Below are 20,622 nucleotides of genomic sequence, written 5' to 3' on the forward strand. Positions count from 1 at the left end.
TTATCTATTGGGCCCATGAAGGAAAAAGAGGTACTCTATTGTAACCAGTGTGCCGTCATGCTATCTGTGTGTGTCTAAACCATAAAAAGGCACTGAAACTAAGTCTCTACCTACCACTTAATACCTGTTTTAACGATCAGATTCATCGCATTCGCAACATAAAACACGGACCAAAAACCCTAGACACACCATCCGTATCCCGTAGTAACGGCACCACAGCTCCAGAGCACTAGACAGTAGTGAGTGGCTGACAAATCCAGTTGATCTCCGGTTAGTATGAGGGATGTAGGTAGGGCGGGGTTTTCAGTGCCTGGTGGTTTCAGGAGTGGCGTCGGGAAGGCGCGACAGAGCGGCGCCGGGAGTGTAGCCTCTAGGTCAGGGGGGCAGGGATGCGGAGATGTTGGAACAGTGCTACACGTGGTTTTGGCAACATGCTCCATGTGAATGGATATCAATAGTTCTGTGCTACTTATTAAATACGCAGTATTATTTGATTGTAATCCTAAATTGAATAGTATGGGTACTTTTTTCGACTCGAACTCATTAATCGAGATAAGTTAAGTAAACCTTTGTTATCCATCGCTTTTCTAATAGTCGAAGTCAAACAGAAACATGATGGATGCATAACGAAACCGCCAATATTTATACGAACTTTCCCCCTCAATCTAAACTTATCTGTTTATCCATTATGATTTAGACAAAATGTATTAGTTTACTCAACCTTCTTTCAGATTGCCGGTAAGTTTTTGAATCCCTGATAAAAAGAAGGGTGTTATGCCCTAATCTTTGAAGTAAACTTTTTTCGTTTTCGTTAATTGCAAAATTCGTACTTTAAAGGCTTTCTTTATTTACCTGCCCGCTGCACCCTGGGCAGTCAGCGAATACCTTTAATTTCAGAATCCTTTAACCCTGGGGATTTTTTTTTAAATTGGCTATTGTGTTTTTAATAGCCATGATAGGAAATTGAGATTTTTGAATCTTTATAAATACCTATATAATTTAATTTAGGTTTCTAAATCTTGTACCACGAAAACGGTCAGCTATTAATATTCCTACCTTCTGTAGGTTGGCTGGTAGAAAATGCTCTTAGCATTAAGCCCACCTTTTGTGCATTTATTATATATCTGTGCAATAAATAATTAAATAATAATAATATAGGATGCCTCTATTTTTTTAGAACAGCATAATCGTATGTAAATACAAATAGCGCACTCTAAAAATCGTATTTGTTTTATAAATAAAATGTCCAGTCGTTGTCAACAACGGATGCGACGAAAATCTAGTTTCCATTTGTTTTAGGTTTAGATTGGAAAACGTTTTTTTATAGACCGGTATGTGCATAACAAAAAAATATTTCCTATTGGTGAGCAATAAACTAAGTACAAACATTTTAGAGTTAGCAAGGTAGAGATTTCTGCACATTTTTCAGGAACAAGTAACAATTTACTAAAAGTAATGTATTCTATCTACTTCCTCCCTCACACAGCCATTCTACTGTGTGAAAGTCTTTAGTCTAGCTGTTGCTGCTTCTGCCCACTATCGATACTATGATTATGACGTCTACGTCTATTACTTATTGTAAAATTATAAAGAATGGAGAGGTATATTAAATAAAAATATAAGGTGAACTTACTTTGGTGTTGCAGAAAAAGTAAGTACATAGGTATAGTCCAACTATAAAGTCCTGACTTGCAAAGACTTTATATCATTATCAGTTATTTACTTACATTTACACACATTTATAAAATAAAATACCGTTTGGCAATGGCTTTTAACGGATTTGTCCTTTAATAAATAAAATACATCGATTAAATACGGTCTGTAACAATTAGTTAGGATCATAGAATACTTAGTTATTCTATGGTTAGGATCCACTTCCGTTTTCAGGACTTTATAGTTTTACTGTAATAGGCGAATTATGGTGTAAATTATGTTGCTTAGAATCTCGACATAAATTACTCTTCAGCAAACAATACAATTGCAACACCCTGAAAAACGGAGTAGGTCAACAAAACTTGGAATCGACTATACTCGGGGGATGCCAAGACGCAAGACGCAGGGCGGCGCGACGAGTCGGCGCCATGTTGTGACGTCATCACACTGTGAGTACATACTGGAGTCAATGAATCAGCTGATCGACAGGCCAGACCTCTCGTTAGAGGCGTCACGCAGTCAGCGGCAGATTGTGAGTAAGATATGTATCTGTATTGTTATCGTGCAAAGAACTAGGGTAAAATTACAGTTCGTTATTTAGAAATAGACACGTAAAACTATGGTATGATAAATTATAATGGAATATTAAATTTCTTCCCTATATTTATAATATTTTATGGTCAGCGAATTTTTTATCCTTGACTATAAACTGAATGTTTAATGTTGGCCATTCCCGCTAGTCGAAATAAAAATAGAAAAATGAAAAGTTACCTGCTAAGTTAAATGCCTTGTCATATTTGAAATCATCCATGGCTAGGTACTAGGTTGAGAGATCTACAATAAGCTACCTCACTTGTTTAATCAATAACTAAATTATGGCCAAGAAAAACCCAACACATTACCTAACAAGATATAAATATATATTGGTACTAATTCGTACAGCAATAAATTTACATAGAAGCTGATAACAATTTCAAAATTGGGCTAATAAACGGATTAATATTCTAATAATATCAACTGTTTTATCTAGCTAGATAATGAGAAATTATATAAAAGGGACTTGTAGCACTAGCGTACGTTTTAACGTGATTTTAATCTAGAACAATGCGCTCCCTGATTCTTCTTGCTCTGGTCGGAGCCGCTCTTGGTAAGATTTCTGTTTTCTTATCATCATCATCAATATGTTCATCATGAATATCAAATTTCATCTTCATAATAATATACTCTTTGAATTCGTTATTCAAATATCCTATAAAACTTTCAAGTAGTCTACATTAAGTTTTGTTAAATTTGGATTACTAACTGGCCCCGCGAGCTTAAAATGTGGGAATCTTTTGCTGTAAGAAATGCTGGATAAAAAGTAGCATGTACCTACGTCACTCCAGGGTAACCGGTTCGTACATAAATATAACACTTATCCATAATACAGTAATTTTTACGTGAAAGAATAACAAATACACACAAAACCTTTCGCGTTTGTAATATTAGTAGGATTATATAGGATATATACACCACACGTTTTGAAATAATCACAATTCCACGGCTATATGTGAACTATACATACGTAGCTGTTTTTCCGTGGAACTAATAACTTTTAAAATGTGTGATTTAAAATAGTTTGAAATATTTTGACATTTTATCCAGCGGTCCCCGAGGTCCAGAACCGCATCGTCGATGGTGAAGAGACCACCATCGAGCAGTACAGGTTCATGGCCAACCTGGAGTTCTCCTGGCAGGGAGTCGTGTGGACCAGCAACTGCGGAGGAGCCATCATCACCACCAACGCCGTCCTGACCGCTGCTCACTGCCCCTAGTACGTAATTTTTTGTGGTTGTAGTGCAAAGATGCTGGTAAAAGTGCTGTGTTGTTAAGAGTATGAGAGAGAGAACTTGAAAATGTTATAATTATTGGAGAGTTAAATTGAGGACCACATAGCCTAGATACAGTGCTACTTGATTTGTAATACAGGAGTAACCAATTACAGGAAGTTACGGCCAAATTAAACCACAGCAGACCATTTCAAAAACTTTACAAAAAATCCTTTTTCCTAACACATAAAATTTATTTTGCAGCGGAGACCAGGTCAGCCAGTGGCGCGTGCGCGCCGGCAGCTCGGCCACCGCCAGCGGAGGCAGCATCCACCAGCTCAGCGCCATCAGGATCCACCCCGACTACAACAGGTTCCAGAACGACGTCGCCGTCCTCATCCTGAGCAACCTCCTGACTGTGTCCCCTCAAGTTGGAGCCGCCCGCCTGGCTGGTGCCTCTTACATCCTGCCCGAGAACAGCGTGGTCACTGCTCTCGGATACGGTCTGCTTGCTGTAAGTTGCGTTTAGTCTCAATTTCGGTCCATTTCTCCACAATACCTACATCTGAATTTTTCTTTCCTAGACTCTGTTACCGAAGCTAATATTTTTTGCTTCATCTAACAACCGTTATCATCTATTAGTAATCTACTGGCTGCTATAGATTACAACAACAGAGCTACACCATATATATACACCTGCTTTTCAGGAACGATTTAAATCTAATCTCGTGTTTTACTTTGCACCGGCTTTTGTATAATTGTCCAAATATTTTTGTATTCAAACCAAACGTGGTAAGAGAAACACAAAAAATCTCTTCCAAACAATACTTTTTCATAAGCACTATAAGCGCTAATTCAATCATTAACTTTCTTACAGGACGCTGGTGACGTGTCTCCCAGCCTTAAGAAGATTGACGTGAGCATCAGCAACCAGCAGGCTTGCATCGACCTTTACGAGGAGCTGAAGGTTACTGAGCCCCACTGGCCCACTATTGGCCAGGGTAATGTCTGCACGGCCTCTAACGCTAACGGCGGTAGCGCTTGCAACGGCGACGGCGGTGCCCCTCTGGTCTCCGAGAATGACATCATCTACGCTCTGACCTCCTGGGGAAAGAACTGCAACGACGACAAATACCCCATCGTCAACGTCTTGGTCCCCAACTACATCGACTTCATCGTTGGCTCCGTATAAGACTCTTATGTTTTACAGTGAAACTATTTTTTTTATTTTTACTGCTGTTTAAAATATCCATCGACAAGATTACCAGCCATGACTACAATAATATACTAAGTACCTACTAGATTTTACACTCAGTAATTACCTTTCTAGTTAAGATAGTTAACCACTCTGACTTTTATGTGGTTATTAGGTAAGAAATAAAAGACTCACAAAGTACTTACTGTATTGTTTTTAATTAATAAATTCCTTTCTATAACCCATATACTAAATCGCTCGTTAAAAAAGTTGTAAAGTTAAGTTTTAGTTAGTGTAACAGTCGCAGATAATCAAATATAACATTGTGATTTTCTGTAAGTATAGTTACCGGGCAAAACAGTCCTTTTTTAGGTGAATTTGCAATTAATTTTGCATGAATGAAAAACTAGGCTTCTTAATTAACGGTTTGTGCTAATTCAAGATTTTATAGATAAATTCGGACACTTTAGCTTAGATAGAGTTTACTTTTACTTAGCAACATAGTGAGTACCCCAGGTACATATAAAGTGTAGTTTACACAAACATCAATCATCAATTTCTGTTCTGTATGAAAAATTGTAATATTTGCTAGAGCCGCAAGTTAAACTTTTTGCTTTTAATATAAAAATAGTTTACATAATGGAAATGAATGATAGTAAAAGTGGAATGGATTATGAAATATATAAAGGTGACTGAATGTAAAATAACGATGGAGAACGAAAAGGAGATATCGAATGAAGATTCCAAGAGGGAAATAATGATTTTATTTCCCTCTTGGTTCCTCGATCTTGCACTCTCTCATAAGTGGTAAAAACGTTTCTGAAAAAGCTCGTTTGGATGATCATGGGTAGGAGAAGTATCCATTGTACCCCCCTTACTCCAAAGTTAAAGCTGAGAAGGGTGACAGTACAGTAGGTAAATACTGTCGAGATACTCTGATAAGTATTTGAACAAAAACGGAATTAAAGACTGAGGAATAATGACGTATTAAAAGAGATCGAGTTGAACAAAACGAAAACCTAATGATCAAAACCTAAAAAAGGATGTTGAGATGATTTGGTGTCACATCAAAAAGTACAGATAGATACTTAGATATATTATTTATTGCTATCTTATCGCAAGGATCGATGAAAGATGACTTACGAACAGCCTCATTAAGTATGAGCTTCTGAAACTGAGGAGCGTGTATGAAGAAACTTTTGGATGTAGAGGAAGCGAAAAAAATTTGTACAAATAATTAAATATGGTGGCACTTGGCAGTCCATAGTCTCGTCCTACCCCTCTGAGAGATAGACCTGAGAAAATTTGCATTAAACAGGTTGATTAGTTATTACATAATATGCATATTCCTTTAAACGAGTTGTAGAATAAGTACAAGAATTAGCCATTTTTATCAACGATTTTTTAAGCAACACCTTACAAACGAGTGATAATAATCATGAAATGCTCATTGTTAGTTTAGAGCCTACACAAAATATTTATTTTTTAAAACGTTCATAGGTCATGTTGGTGCTGGCTTTGGTAAGGTAGGTGTACGTCGAAATACCTAATACTACATGTAGACACGCCATGCTATGTAAAATTTTGATAAATTGTTTTAGAAGAGAAGACCTGCATGTGAAAAGAATGTATGATGCGTAAATGTGAATAAAAGGAGTGGAGGCAATTCAGTCGGGTTAGGATTCTTTTCTACCAGAGGTAAGCTATGAGAGGTTAAGCTAGGAAAAAGGTAAGTGAGGAAACCTGTACGTACATACGTACAATCTGTACATAAATATGGATATGGAACCCACCAACTCTCAGTGGACTTGGGAAAACAGTTTATGGGAATATGCACAAAGATTCCAGGCAAGTGATCATCACATCAGAGAATACTTCTAAAATAGTTTATTAGAACCCTCTGGAAATATGGAATTACATGAGAAATATAATGAAGCATAATGTTGCCTAGGGGATAGTGCTATATCAGACTACCTAAGAGAAATGCGTGCTGCCATATGTATTAAGTAGATAACAATCTATAAAACATAACATCACTGAACAATCAATGATAATATAAATGACATAATTGGGTACAGGCACCCACGTATCTGCCATAAACCTATAAACATACTTACCTATAACTAAAAAGTATCTACCGAACAATAATCACACGATTGGTGTTAATAGATAAGTTTGTATAGCTAAGAACATAATCTTCATTGATAATGAAAATTATATAAAAATGCGTTCCGTTGCAGGTACATTTGTGTTTTGTGACTTACCTCAAGAACAATGCGCTCCTTGATCGTTCTCGCTCTTTTCGGAGTCGCTCTGGGTAAGAATATTAGCTCTAACAAGTGTAAACTGAATAATAATAATAGAATCATTATCATCATAGGAAAAATTAGGTCATTGCATTGTAGCTTTGTTTGCAACTTAACGAAAGTTGCAAGGTCATATTCCAAAAAATATGAGTATAGTAGGTATTAGAGTGGAATTAAATACAGAGTAAGTTCTGTTAAGTCTTAAGACTTATCTGAAACTAGTCTCTAGTTAAAGCATGTCTCTCTATATTCTCAATTTAAACTTCTTTACATTATATAAAGAAAAATGTAAAATTTAAACATAGCTTTACGTAGTTTTTATCTGCCACTGTTCCATCATCCATAGACTCTACAGCATCTTCATCTTTTTCACGTTCAACGCTTTCTCCCACAGCGGCGCCCAAGGCCAGCCAGCGCGTGGTCGGCGGAGAGACCACCACCATCGAGGAGAACCGCTTCGTGGCCGACATGGAGTACTCCAACCGAGGAGTCTACTTCGAGCCTTCCTGCGGCGCTGCCCTCGTCAGCAACAACGTCCTCATCTCCGTCTTCTCCTGCTACAAGTATGTCCTCATCCGTTGCTGACGATTCAGCAACTCACGATCTAATCTCATTGGCTAATATTTTCGATACGGTTACCGATACTAGTCTAGGACCTGCTACCGTACCTCCTCGCCAGTCAAATGTATGTCAGATGCATACAAGTTACGTATGATTTGACATGCGAGCGACGCTGCTTAAGTTTGTTGTCATATTTTGATCTCATTTCTCCAAAGTCTTGGATGTCTTCTCACCATCAATCAGGTTCAACAGCTCCACTTACTCGAAACAATTCTGTCTTTTTGCAGCGGTGACGAAACCTTCCAATGGCGCGCACGTCTCGGAACCTCAGTCTCTGGCAGCGGCGGCTCCGTGCAGACCCTGAAGAGCATTGTGCCCCACCCCGAGTTCGACAGGTACAAGAACGACGTCGCCGTCATCATCCTCAACAACGTGGTCACCCTCACCACCAAGATCGGTCTGGCTCGTCTCGCCGGCGCCAGCTACATCCTGCCTGCGGGCTCCACCATCACCGCCCTGGGATACGGATCTGAAGTCGTAAGTTTTCCTCTTCCATCTTCCGTTTTCATATATCCGATATATGTTGCTTCAGTTATCAAGTTCTCATAAGATCAATGCTAGAGTTTTGTTTAACTTTTATTTACCAAACTCATTCAATCTGTTTACAGGAGGGAGTCGAGGAGTCCGCTGAGCTGAAGAAGGTTGACGTGAACATCGTCGACCAGCAGACTTGCTTCGCCATCTACGACGCTGTCCAGGAGGAGTTCCCCTACTGGCCCACCATCGACGCCGGCATGGTCTGCACCGGCGTCTCCGCCGACGGTGGCAGTGCCTGCTACGGTGACAACGGTGCCCCCGTGGTCACTGACGGTGACGTCCTCTACGCCATGTCCTCTTGGGGCAAGAACTGCGCCGATGAAGAGCACCCCATCGTCAACACCCTCGTCCCCCGCTACACCGAATGGATCATCTCTGTCGCTGAAGGCTCTGCCTAAGTCACATCTATGTGTTGCCGAAAATTGTCGCATACAAACATCTTTGCGAGAACGTATGAGTTTTGTCATATAAATAGTTAAGATTCATTTTTTGGTTTTTATTTGAAATCCTTTATTACCTATCTTCTTCTTACTCATTTCTAGCTAATTGCATTTTACAATATTAAAGATAAATATGGCAAATCCTGTAGGATTGCCAATACATACTTCTATTACATCCATAGATAGTTTGAGTGCAGTCCCAAAAACTAAAACCATTCCTGTTATTGAGGTATATCGTTATAATTTTCTAACAAGAAAATAAAATTAAAGATGAGACTCAGGGATCTAGTATCGGATACTATATGAGGACTGTAATTACATCCCAACGAAGAATATGAATCACCAATATCACTACATATACTCTGATATAATAACATACAGTGACATAATGTAGATTGGTAGACTTTGAATTGTTGCGCGAACTGTGTGTTTATCCTTGCTTGAAATCTTCAAATTAAATATTGAAGCAGGTATTATGTAAGTAAATCAATCATAAAATAATCATAACAATACATAAAGCTTATCAAGACGTAACAGTTTATCAGCATTAAAAGCCTAGTAGCCTAAAATATTTTTTTGCCATAAATAATGTTGTGGTAGGATTAGGCATATCATAAATTTTCCGAGGAATCATTCGATTGGACTTAAACAGCTGCTGATTATTTAGTTTCATAATCTAGGTACCTCGGTACCTGCATTGATAGTAAAATTTATATATAAATCCTTTTTAATATTTTTTTCAACTAGTGTTTAATAATAACTGCTCCAGAACAATGCGTTATTTTGTTTTCCTCGCCTTATTTGGGGCCGCTCTTGGTAAGTTTAATTTAATTTCACATCAGTCCAATCTCTACTCTTACCGATTCATTGGCAGATATCACCGCCCACTGCAACATAATCTTACAGATTACAGCTACATCGATAACCATAGTTCGTTGGTGATTGTTTTAATCGACTTTAAAAATGAGACTTTGACCTGCATGTTGATCACTGATCTCACGTTTGGCTGAATCTACTTTGACGGCGTTTTCTTTAAACACAATTGTAATGACTATCAACAGCGGTCCCCAAGCCTCACCAGCGCATCGCCGGTGGAGAGACGGCTTCCATCCAGGACTACAAGTTCTTTGCCGACATGCAGTACTCCTGGGCTGGAGTCGTCTGGGGCAGCGGCTGTGGGGGCGCCCTGCTCACCACCCGCTCCGTCCTGTCGGCTGCTAATTGCTTCCTGTGAGTATATGGGGACGTTAGATGAATATTGTACAGTATTGGATAAATCTATAGAGAAGACAGTAGCGTAGTGGTTTACTGTCTGCTTTGTTTAAGTGCGAGTATGTAGCTTTATTATAAGTCCATTTAATAAAAGGTACAAAGGTCAAAACTCTCTGTCTAAACTCCCTATTTCTAGATTGGTATGATGATAACCATCAGCTAAATCGATAGGTTCTCCAATCAATTATTTACTTTAGTCAAAATGTACTTACTTACATGAACAAAAATGTAAGTCTTAACTACCGCTGCACTATCCTCAACATCGATTACACTTCCTATTCCAGCGGCGACAAGAAGGAGCAATGGCAGGTCCGCGTCGGCAGCTCCTACACCGGCACCGGAGGCAGCAAGCACCCCGTCCGCAGGATCATCCTGCACCCCGACTATGACAACTTCCACAACGACGTGGCCATCGTCAAGCTAGAGGAGGTCGTGGTGTTGTCTTCCAGTGTTGGTCTCGCGCGCTTGGCCGGCGCGTCGTATATCCTGAGTGAAGGCGCTCGCGTCACCGCACTTGGTTTCGGCACTGTTGCGGTGAGTTCTATTGTTTTTTTTGTTTATTGCTATTGGGTGACATAATTGGGTGACGTCATAGGATGAATCACTCAAATGCTGGCTTTCCTCATCCATGCTGTAAGAGCAACAATAACTTTACTTATATTTCAATAGACGAACCGATCCTGGTTAGGTCCATCTCAAGAATCTATAACAAACAGCTTTCAGCAGACAATTTCTTCAATCAAGCATTGAAGCTCTTAAAATACCGACAACATAATATCCTCTATACCCTTCTCAAACAGTAATCAAGCGTCTCTCTCCAACAGGCGGGTGGAGACTTGCCAGAGCAGCTTCAGCAGGTGGTGGTGACCATCGCCAACCAGCAGACCTGCGCCACCCGCTACCAGGAGCTGAAGGAGGAAGGCAACAACTGGCCGACTGTACAGGATGGCATGGTGTGTTGATACTCTTTATTTGTTTGTACACATTAACGAGATATAGGAACGAAGATGGACAGCGACTGATGCTATTCTAACTGGGTAACTCTTTCACCACGGTGGCAAACCCCGCTCTTATGTTAAAAACCGATATCAACTCTAAGAAGAAGAACCGGAGATAGTGTGCAATTCACAAGTACTGTCGACTCAAGTCGTAGCGTAATTCGATAGCAATTGGTATGACATCTTGATCAGCGCCCCTGTCGGTAACGTTAGAAACTAATAAAACGCATACAAATACCAGTGATATTTCTATCGACGTAAGTCGTTCACATTATCATAACACATAAAAGGCGGTCTTATCACATAAACCACTTTCTTCCAGGTCTGCACCTCAGTGATCGAGGGTGACGTGTGCTACGGCGACATCGGGGCTCCGCTGGTGTCAGAGAGAGACATTATCTACGGCATCACGTCGTGGGGCAAGCTCTGTGGTGACAAGGACCTCAATACTGTCAGCACCCTGGTGCCTAAGTACGTCAACTGGATCGTCGAAGTCGCTGAGAATCCTTAGGAGAGTTACTGGTTGACGGCGGATTGTAAATGATGTTGTAAGTCAGATGCAGTTGCATTACAGTTACAAGTAAAATATATTTGAAATGATAGCCTCTGTTTTTATTTTTAGTTAAATAATAATTATCAGTAGGCTGATTGGGAAAAAATCCGTACATCCATTAAGGTGCTACGATGCCACACGCATACATTACCCCGTAAAAAGACACGTTAAACGCATAACAACCCTCTTTAGCAGTCAGGAGTAACTTAATAACCAACGCACCAAGGCCACTGTTCAAAGCTAAACAACAATAATCACTTTAAAATATTCCCCAGTGTGAGTTTCAAAAGTCATAAGGAGAACCACTAATCTTATTGGGCAACTTCCCCACTGTACGTATGCTAAGTTTTAATATAAACTTGGTGATGTTACAGGCGCCTCTCACTAAGTAAAACTTCTTCACGGTGGTAAAACTTTGTCTTCAGGCAAAATTGGAATTTTACAGCTATTGTTATAAATAAGAGCGATATGTGGAAACATAGGACCACGCAGCGTCCGTGCGTGCTGGGCCATAAATAGCTTTAAGACGACGAGATAAAGTAGTTTGTAGTTCAGCAGCGTGTCAAGTAATTATAATAATTACTTGTTTACATGATTTTAACGCCAAACGAAAAAGTTTAAGTTGTTAGGTAAATTTAATATGATTGTGTGTGCTTTCGTAGCTATCAGATTTACCTTTTCCAATGCATTTTTGCTATTTTAATCTTCATCTAACTAGGTGATTTAGGTATTTTTAGAAAAGTTTTATAATAAGTACCTAATAATCTTCTTAATAAAAAAAATTTTGTATGGATAAATATTATAATGGTACAGTTAGTAGGCAAGTATAAACGATTTCTGAAGAGTTACGCCAAACTGATTCGTCTCAAAGGGAAAGTTGTTGCGTACAAAATAATTTATTTTAGTCAAAACAAATTTAATAAACAAAGTTCGTATTAATTAGAATGGATGAAGCCTCAGAAAGTGATTATTATGAAGGTAGTAGGTTATATTTGACTATGCGAGTAAAGTTTAAATTGCTTTATTCCTGGAAGCACTTACAATTTCAGCACACACGCCTGTGGGTGTCATGTCCACTTACGGGTTCGACTGGAATGTGTATTTTGTAATATAATTATCATAGCCTCTAGTATGAGTTTCGGAATTTACGAAAACGTTTTTTTCTGTCATCTGCATAATAACTAATACATATATTATGTGTAAAAATGTTCATGATAATTTCCGCACTTTGTATACGAGACATTACGAGGAAACGGAAACTATCAAACGGACCTACATAAGACGTACAGGTCTGATAGTTAAGTTATAGAATGAATACAATGCACTTAGGGTACGCAAACGCATACACATCTATAATATTACCATTATTAAGAGTTAGGTAAGTAAGCAAAGCTATAATAGAGTCGCCACACCTTTACCTTAAACTATAAGTGTATCTCTTTCTCAGCATAAGTTAGAGTCGGTGTTACCAGGCCATATTCCTTATAATATTATAAATGCGAAAGTAACTGTGTCTGTCTGTCTGTCTGTCTGTCTGTCTGTTACTCTTTCACGCCAAAACTACTGAACGGATTTGAATGAAATTTGGTATACATATGGTCTAGACCCTGAGAAAGAACATAGACTACTTTTTATCCCGGAATTCCCACGGGAAAATCTTTTTAAGGCGAAGCGAAGCTCGCGGGCACTGCTAGTACTTTATAATTCTACGCTGGATACACACGGGGCCACAGGGGACTTTTATTGAAGAGGGATAATATTTGTTTCGTAGTTGTTACAACAAAATAAATAGTCGTGGCTTGTGGTGTGCGAATGTACAAACTTTTCGAGTAATGGTTACACTTAAACGTAGTTTATACGGCCCGTTTTCAGTTTGACATTTTCGATTGTTGAGAATTTTATTTTCAGTGTGTGTCGTTTAAGGGCCCGTACAGGGTGACGTGCCGCGCCAATTTCGGGTTTTCAATGCTCTTCACACAGCACACGCAGTGACACGCACACATGTAAGTTTGCACAGTGGGTCGATAAACTTTTACTCGCCAACTTTATTGACAATTATGTTCAAGTACATTTTGGGTGATTTTAGGGTAAGTAAGTATAATTCTTACTTACACTGGTAGGCACCAGGAAAGAGTAGAAATTAATAGGGGTGCCACTTTACTCTATACTCGGAACCCGATTAGCTTTCTCAAACAAATGTGGTATTTACTTGTAGAAAGGTAACTACAAGTATTAAAGTGTAGATAATAAGTTTCGGGCATTCTCCAGCCAACTGAACCCCGACGACAAAGCAAAGTAAATACATAGTGTCGCAAAAGGGCTATACTAAGCCAAAAGGGGATGACTCAAGGGGTCATTCTGAACAACTTTTGTTCTACGAGATTTGCAAATTCGCGAAAAAAAATATTCGTTTTCCATGGTAAAAAGTCACATGTCCAACAAAGTTAATTTCCAAAACTCGTAGAGCAAAATTTCAGAACGACCCCCTGTCTTACTCCTTTTTACCGGACTGCCGAAAGAGGAGGGTAATGTTTTTTGATTGTATGTATGTATGTTTGTCTGTTTCTTTGTTCCCTCCTGTAGCCTAAACGGCTTGATAGATTTTGATGTATGAGGTATTATTAGAAGCGTATTGATGGCGCGATGGTTATAGGCTATGTGACGTCCCATTAAAATGAACATAGCGCCCTCTAGAGGACATAACGTGATGATCGAAAAAATAATAATTCAACTTTGCCGTGTAAGGTATCAAATGAAAGGGCTTGATTTTCACATTATAAAAATATGCATATTGAAGGTATTTAAATAACAACACCAAAATTATTGAAATAAAAAATGATCATGAACTACTGACGTAAAATTTCATAAAATAAAAACAACTAAAAAGTTACAAATAAAAAAATACAATTATAAACAAACGAAAAACCCGACTGTACGCTAAAAACATGAAAACAAGTCCCAATGTTAATGGAAAGTATCGCAGGCGGGGACCAACTTGACCGCCACTCAAAGCCGTTTTCTAAGTAACATTCAGCTAAATGGTGAACCCTCTGCTGGTCCCCGCCTACGATACTTTCCATTAACATTGGGACTTGTTTTCATATTTTTAGCGTACAGTGCAGTCGGGTTTTTTGTTTGTTTATAATTTGTTTAGTACTATATACCGCTTTTTCAATACCTGTAAGTACATTTTTTGGTAGCAGCATAATATTTTTACTTAATTTTAGGGTTTCGAACGTCAAAAGAAAAAAAGCAACCGTTATAGGATCTCTTTGTTGTCCGTCTGTCACCGCCCTTTTTCTCAGAAACGGGTAAAGATAGACATCAAGCTGATATTTCGCATAGATGGGGAGTAACCCAAAAAAAATATTATGGTACTCCCTGTCCCACACAAGTAAATTAGGGCTTATATTTTTTCCAGTTATTTTGATGTGTATCCTTTTTTTTCTTTGATGTTTTGTATAATTATGTGTTTGTTTTCTTTAAATCTGTATTTTTTTTGTTGTTGCTGTCTATGTGTCGAATAAATGTATCTTTATCTTCAAATCACGCCATCTATCGTTTGTTTTTTTTTGTGGCTACTGTCTATAGAAGAAATTCCGTCATTGACAATTTTACGTTACGAATTTATTTTTATTTATTTTATTTTTATTTTTACATTTTCGTGGAGAACCATCAGCATTTTGTTAATAAATAATTATTACTTATGAACACATAACAACTTGATGCCATTAACAGAATGAACTTAGTAAACCCAGTAAACCTAACACATCCAGAGGAAAAATAAAATCTCTTTCTCTCTCTCTGAAAAACATACTTAATAGCCCAAACTCGATGCTTTTAGCTATTAACATCTTTGAAATAAAATTGAGCCACCACCGTGTTACTGCCCTCATCAGATCCTCACGAGACCATACCTCAACCAGCACCAAGAGACTGTATTTTTGATCTATAACGTCTATATTCATGATATTAACACCTGTTTTCAAAATTCACATCATCTTTTATATGCTGACGACAAAAAAGTATACATGAAAATCCGTTCCATAGAAGATTGCATACTGCTCCAAAATGACCTTACCAACTTACAAACTTATTATGACAGAAACAATATTGCTATAAGCATCGGTAAATGTCAATGTATTAGTTTTACGCGTAAACATAAACCTATCACATTTAATTATAATTTCAATAACGTTACAGTACAGAGGGTCGAGTTGGTCCGTGATCTTGGAGTGTGGCTAGACTCAAAGATGCTTATGAGTCATCATGTGGGAATTACTTTCAGTAAAGCTTATCGGAATTTAGGATTTGTGCTCCGTACATGCAAAGCCTTTAAGAACGTGAACAGTCTGCTAGTGGTCTACTATGCCTATGTGCGCAGTATTCTAGAGTACGCAAGCCCCATTTGGTCACCCTGTTATATAACTTACAAGCAAAAGATTGAACGTACTCAAAGGATATTTCTCAAACATCTAAATTTCCGAAATAAAATACGATTTAACGATTATACTGAAAATTGTCGGCATTTCAACCTACTCACTCTTGACGAGAGACGTTCATTAATGGACATGAGTCTGCTGTTCGACTTGCTGCGCGGGCGGCTGGACTGCCCCGAGCTGCTGGCGCGGCTCGCGCTGGCGGCGCCGCGCCGCCGCACGCGGCACACCCCGCTGCTACACGTCCCCCCACACTCCACTAATTACGCCCAAAACGCAGTCCTCAGCCGACTTCCCAGGTTGTACAATAAAAAGTTCAGTGAGGTTGATATCTTTAGCGGTTCAAAACTTTTATTCAAAAACAATATTAAAAAAGTTATACTTAACCAAATTTGAAAGGCAAATCGTAAATATAAATATAATATTACCTATAACTTAATCTGCTGTTATGAGTAGGTATGCATATTTAACGTATCGGATTATTATATATTATGTATTTATATATATAAAATATGTATTTATGTTTATAATGCTAATAAATATCTACTTAAATATGATCTTTATTGTTTATACATTGCACCTATGTATGTATGTATGTATGTATGTATTTATTTCATATATGCTTAGGAATTAATGTATTTTCTTCTTCTTTATAAATAAGTAAGTACTCCTCATATTCATTAAATACGAATAAGTTATCTTTTCATTCTACTTGCACTTAATTTTTTTTTTTTTGTTGAGATTTTCTTCCATGAAAATGATGTAGAATTATGAATGGTATTTTGTCACTTTGTTACTCAGTATGTATAATGTATAACTTTGTTTTGTTTCGTTTACAACTTGTTACTAGTTAATAATGTGGAAACTTATTATTGGCCTTGTACACTATTACTTATCTTAAGTCACATATGTTTTATAAGCGCTGTTAGTTTCCTGAATAAACATAAAATAAAATAAAAAAATAAAAATCCCTAACCTAATGTTCGTGCGTATTGTCATCACTTAGATCCATTCGCTATATTCCTGCTCCTCATCAGACCTTTACGAGACTGTAATGTCACGAGAATATTGCACACTATCTAATTTAATTTAATGTATTGAATATACTGGAAGAATTATGCTTCCTCAATTTCAAATCAAATTATGTTGGTGTCATAAAAGTTGAAAAAGTGCAATGACAACCAATGTGCAGTGATTTTGTATATGTACACGATAAGATCGCGAGCTGTCAGTGCTGCCTAAACCGACGTGACCCTTCTTTGGAGGCCAGCGGCCAACTGAGTCAAACGTCACTTGTGTTTATGATTTTATAACACAGAAAACCGCCATAGATATTTGTATGAAGATTTGAGGGAAAAAAATTGCTCAAGTTTGGGATTAATTTACACAAAATAAGTGTGTGTTTATTAAAAAACAAGGTATTTAGCGCCAGAATTTTCATATGATTTTTATCATATTATAAAGTTAAAGGCTTGGACTAACTTTATAATATGATAAAAATCATATGAAAATTCTGGATGATTACGACACAGTTGTTACAATACGGGAGTGTCATTTACTGGTTTTTCGTCATATTCTGAATTTAATTTACAGTTATCCATAAGCTTTTACTTAAATTCGAATGATTTAGCACCTAGCTAGACTCTTCGACTACCGGTGTGATTTTTTTCAAGGCTGTAGAGCATCATTTACTACATAATTCTATGACAATGCCAACCCTCGATTGCCTATTGCCGACCCTTAACGCGTTTGGTGTCGTGTTGTGTGAGTATTTAGTTCTTTTTTCAAATTAATTAGGGACATCGTCGGAAATAAAATGCAAGAATGAATTGTCTTTTCATAACATACATTATCTTTTTTAGTCAATACAGTAATATCCATTCTGTTACAAATTACCTGATTTTTACTAAATAGGTATAACGCATTCTAACAGACAACAGACTTTAACTATAACATATCCAAATACAGCAACATATTTCATGTAAAACAATTTCAGCAAATTAAATATGAGAGAGTGCTTTAAACCGACCACAGAGTAAGTAACAGTACCAGAAGTGTCAGCAACAAACTGGGCGGGACGGGACGAGCCTTGCTGCCAAAAACTGTAAATAATTGCCGCAAGTTACCAACACGAGCCGTTAAGCCCACAAAAATTTACTACTAGCACTGGTCTGGACAAATTATGGCAAATACAGGGGACTAAAAGTTGGTAGACGCAAAATATTTTACCTATACTAAGTAAACGGTATACAACATCGCCATATTAGTAAGGTCATGAGGTATCTAAGGAGAGCTATCTAGGAGAATCGTGAAGATCATGGATGAAAAGGAAAAACATTAGGAAAATAAAATATACTTAGGTACAGCAAAGTAGAAGAAAACCAAATATCACGTTTTACTAAAGAGATTCTGTTCAGAAACATTTATAATATTACACAAATCCTCACAATTTAATTAAACAAGTGACTACGATACAGTATTATTACTAATTAAAATACAATCTACTTAATTAAATTATGCTGAGATTTTCCTTTGAGGAGCAGTGTACAGTACCTACATTGTACATTCTATCTCGCCAAATTATACTGTTTACTCATTGTAGGTACGAGTAACTGAAAGATATTGTACCGATATGTTGGATACAAAACCTTTTTACAATTTATACAAATTTTGCTAATGACACAATTGTCGTTGTATCCTTTTTCTTTTGAGTTCAAGTAGCATTTATCGCTGGAAGAACTGAAAATATTAATTACTTAAATAATAATCTTTTGAAAAAGCTACCACCGAACATTAGTAATTAAGTGGCAATTAACAATGTCGCTCGCTTGTTAAATCTGACGTTACTTGTATGGATATTTTTTTTTGACGACCGAATGGCGTAGTGGTTAGTGACCCTGACTACTGAGCCGATGGTCCCGGGTTCGATTCCCGGCCGGGGCAGATATTTGTTTAAAGACAGATATTTGTACTCGGGTCTTGGGTGTTGATATTTATATTTAGTATCTATCTATCTATGTATTTGTGTAGATATATCAGCTGTCCGACACCCATAACACAGGTTCTGCCTAGCTTGGGGTCGGATGGCCGTGTGTGAGATGTCCCCACATATTTATTTATTTATTTATTTATTTATATGACAAATGTTTGACAAGCTAGCGACGCTGCTTATGGATTTTTAATTGCTAATGTGTGGTGAATGCGGTGGTGGTACGGCAGCTGTTCATTTCCAGTATTCATTTTTGTGTTAGTATTAATTTATGAAGCATTAAATAATGTTGGTTCCCGATTAATTCACCCCGCAGATGGCAAGATGGCACACACGCATTCAATAAACGTTCATATTATACAGGGTGGTATTTATGCAGTGGATGAGCCGAAGGCTATCGCCATTTTAGAATAAGTAAAATGCATTCCGGGCACACATCTTGATACTAAGTATACTAAACTAAATGTGCAGGCTCAATGTTTCAGGTACCTTACAGAGCACATATTGTTATAAATTGTACTCAGATTCTATAATTGAAAAGAATTCATTGGTACATGAAAATATCTACAAAATTGCTACCGATCCGCTGGTCGCCCTCCGGCGTCACATCAACATCACTCGAGCACAAAACATAGGCACACGAAGCATAATAAGCCCCCTGTATAAGCATAATTGTCGATGCGTAATCCGGTGATGGAGTTGAACGAATGGACTCAATGGTCGCACCGGCTGACCTATCAATTAGTCAGGCGATCGTGACACCAGGACACTTGACCTTATCTTGATGTGCAAGGGGCTTCTAGGTATCTGGGGGGTTATTCTTGCTTCACAGAAAATCAAACGAGGACGTCATGCAATCGGTATGTTTGATGCGATGTGATAGAGTCTAGGCTAGCGCACCGGCTGCGGCGCTACGAAAGTTCGGTTTTTCGTAAGCTAGAGTCCCTCTGGGCATAAACATTATTAATCTAATTTGTTGATGCTGTGTTTGTAATGGGCGTGATTTTAAATTCGTTGAACGATGCTTCGTTCTTTTAACTTCAAGATTTATGTTCTGAAAATAACATACTGTGTGTAAATATACCATTAGGTACAGGTAAATGGTCCCATCAAGGGCGTACCCAGGATTTCAGCTAGGGGGGGGCAGCTTGCCTGTTCCGAGATGATGGTCGGTCAGGTATATTGAAACATTATAGATAAAAGAATATTAAATCAAAATATCTGACTGAAAAGAAAAGATATTTTCTTTCAAACACTTCATTTTGCGCACAATAAGTAACACGTTTTTAATTCCTGCTTGGCAGGAAAATTTACGTTTATTTTATCTTCTAGGGGGGGGCAGCAGCCCCCCCCTGCTCCTACCTGGGTACGCCCTTGGGTCCCATATGGTACAATTTTCTTTACATTTGGTCGCTATTCGTCACGTACTGAAGGCTCCAAGTTTTTCGGACTACACGTGACAAAAATCGCAAAGAGAAACTCGTGTCGTGACCAAATGTTTCTGGATGAACATCATTTATAAATAATATATAGGAAAGTAGGTATAATATTACATTATTGGTAGGGTTTATTTATTTGATTACCGGGATAGATAGGAACAAAAGATTTTTTTTTGTAATGATTTTGAAAAGTATCTACATTATTTTTCCTTTTTACAGTGCTTCCTTAGATACTTATTGCCAGCGTAGCTGTCTGAGGACTGTATTAAAGTAGTAAAAATAGAGTACATCGATACTAACTATTACAAACTATTATAAGTACATTAGAGCTGTTTAATTTAACATATCACGAACACCCTACGCAAAAAAAAC

The 20,622-nt window shown here is 37.8% G+C and overlaps 4 protein-coding genes across 4 annotated transcripts in view; 3 read left to right on the forward strand and 1 right to left on the reverse strand.

The window, feature by feature from the left end:
• LOC105390255 (neural cell adhesion molecule 2) overlaps positions 1-20,622 on the reverse strand; it is a 119,602-nt gene that overhangs the window by 97,855 nt on the left and 1,125 nt on the right. The gene's annotated exons all lie outside the window — the stretch shown is intronic.
• Positions 2,665-4,857, forward strand: LOC105394359 (trypsin, alkaline C). The gene is made up of 4 exons (XM_038118990.2): positions 2,665-2,800; positions 3,298-3,466; positions 3,726-3,975; positions 4,339-4,857. The coding sequence occupies exons 1-4, from the start codon at positions 2,758-2,760 to the stop codon at positions 4,651-4,653; spliced, it is 777 nt and encodes a 258-aa protein (XP_037974918.2). The 5' UTR covers positions 2,665-2,757; the 3' UTR covers positions 4,654-4,857.
• On the forward strand, positions 6,835-8,605 carry LOC105394363 (trypsin, alkaline C). The gene is made up of 4 exons (XM_011566254.3): positions 6,835-6,973; positions 7,357-7,525; positions 7,811-8,060; positions 8,192-8,605. The coding sequence occupies exons 1-4, from the start codon at positions 6,931-6,933 to the stop codon at positions 8,516-8,518; spliced, it is 789 nt and encodes a 262-aa protein (XP_011564556.3). The 5' UTR covers positions 6,835-6,930; the 3' UTR covers positions 8,519-8,605.
• Positions 9,217-11,432, forward strand: LOC105394358 (trypsin, alkaline C). Its single transcript, XM_011566248.3, has 5 exons — positions 9,217-9,376; positions 9,622-9,790; positions 10,117-10,366; positions 10,657-10,785; positions 11,153-11,432. The coding sequence occupies exons 1-5, from the start codon at positions 9,334-9,336 to the stop codon at positions 11,339-11,341; spliced, it is 780 nt and encodes a 259-aa protein (XP_011564550.3). The 5' UTR covers positions 9,217-9,333; the 3' UTR covers positions 11,342-11,432.

The sequence above is a fragment of the Plutella xylostella genome, chromosome 12, assembly GCF_932276165.1.
Source record: "Plutella xylostella chromosome 12, ilPluXylo3.1, whole genome shotgun sequence".
In the NCBI taxonomy this organism is placed as follows: domain Eukaryota; kingdom Metazoa; phylum Arthropoda; class Insecta; order Lepidoptera; family Plutellidae; genus Plutella; species Plutella xylostella.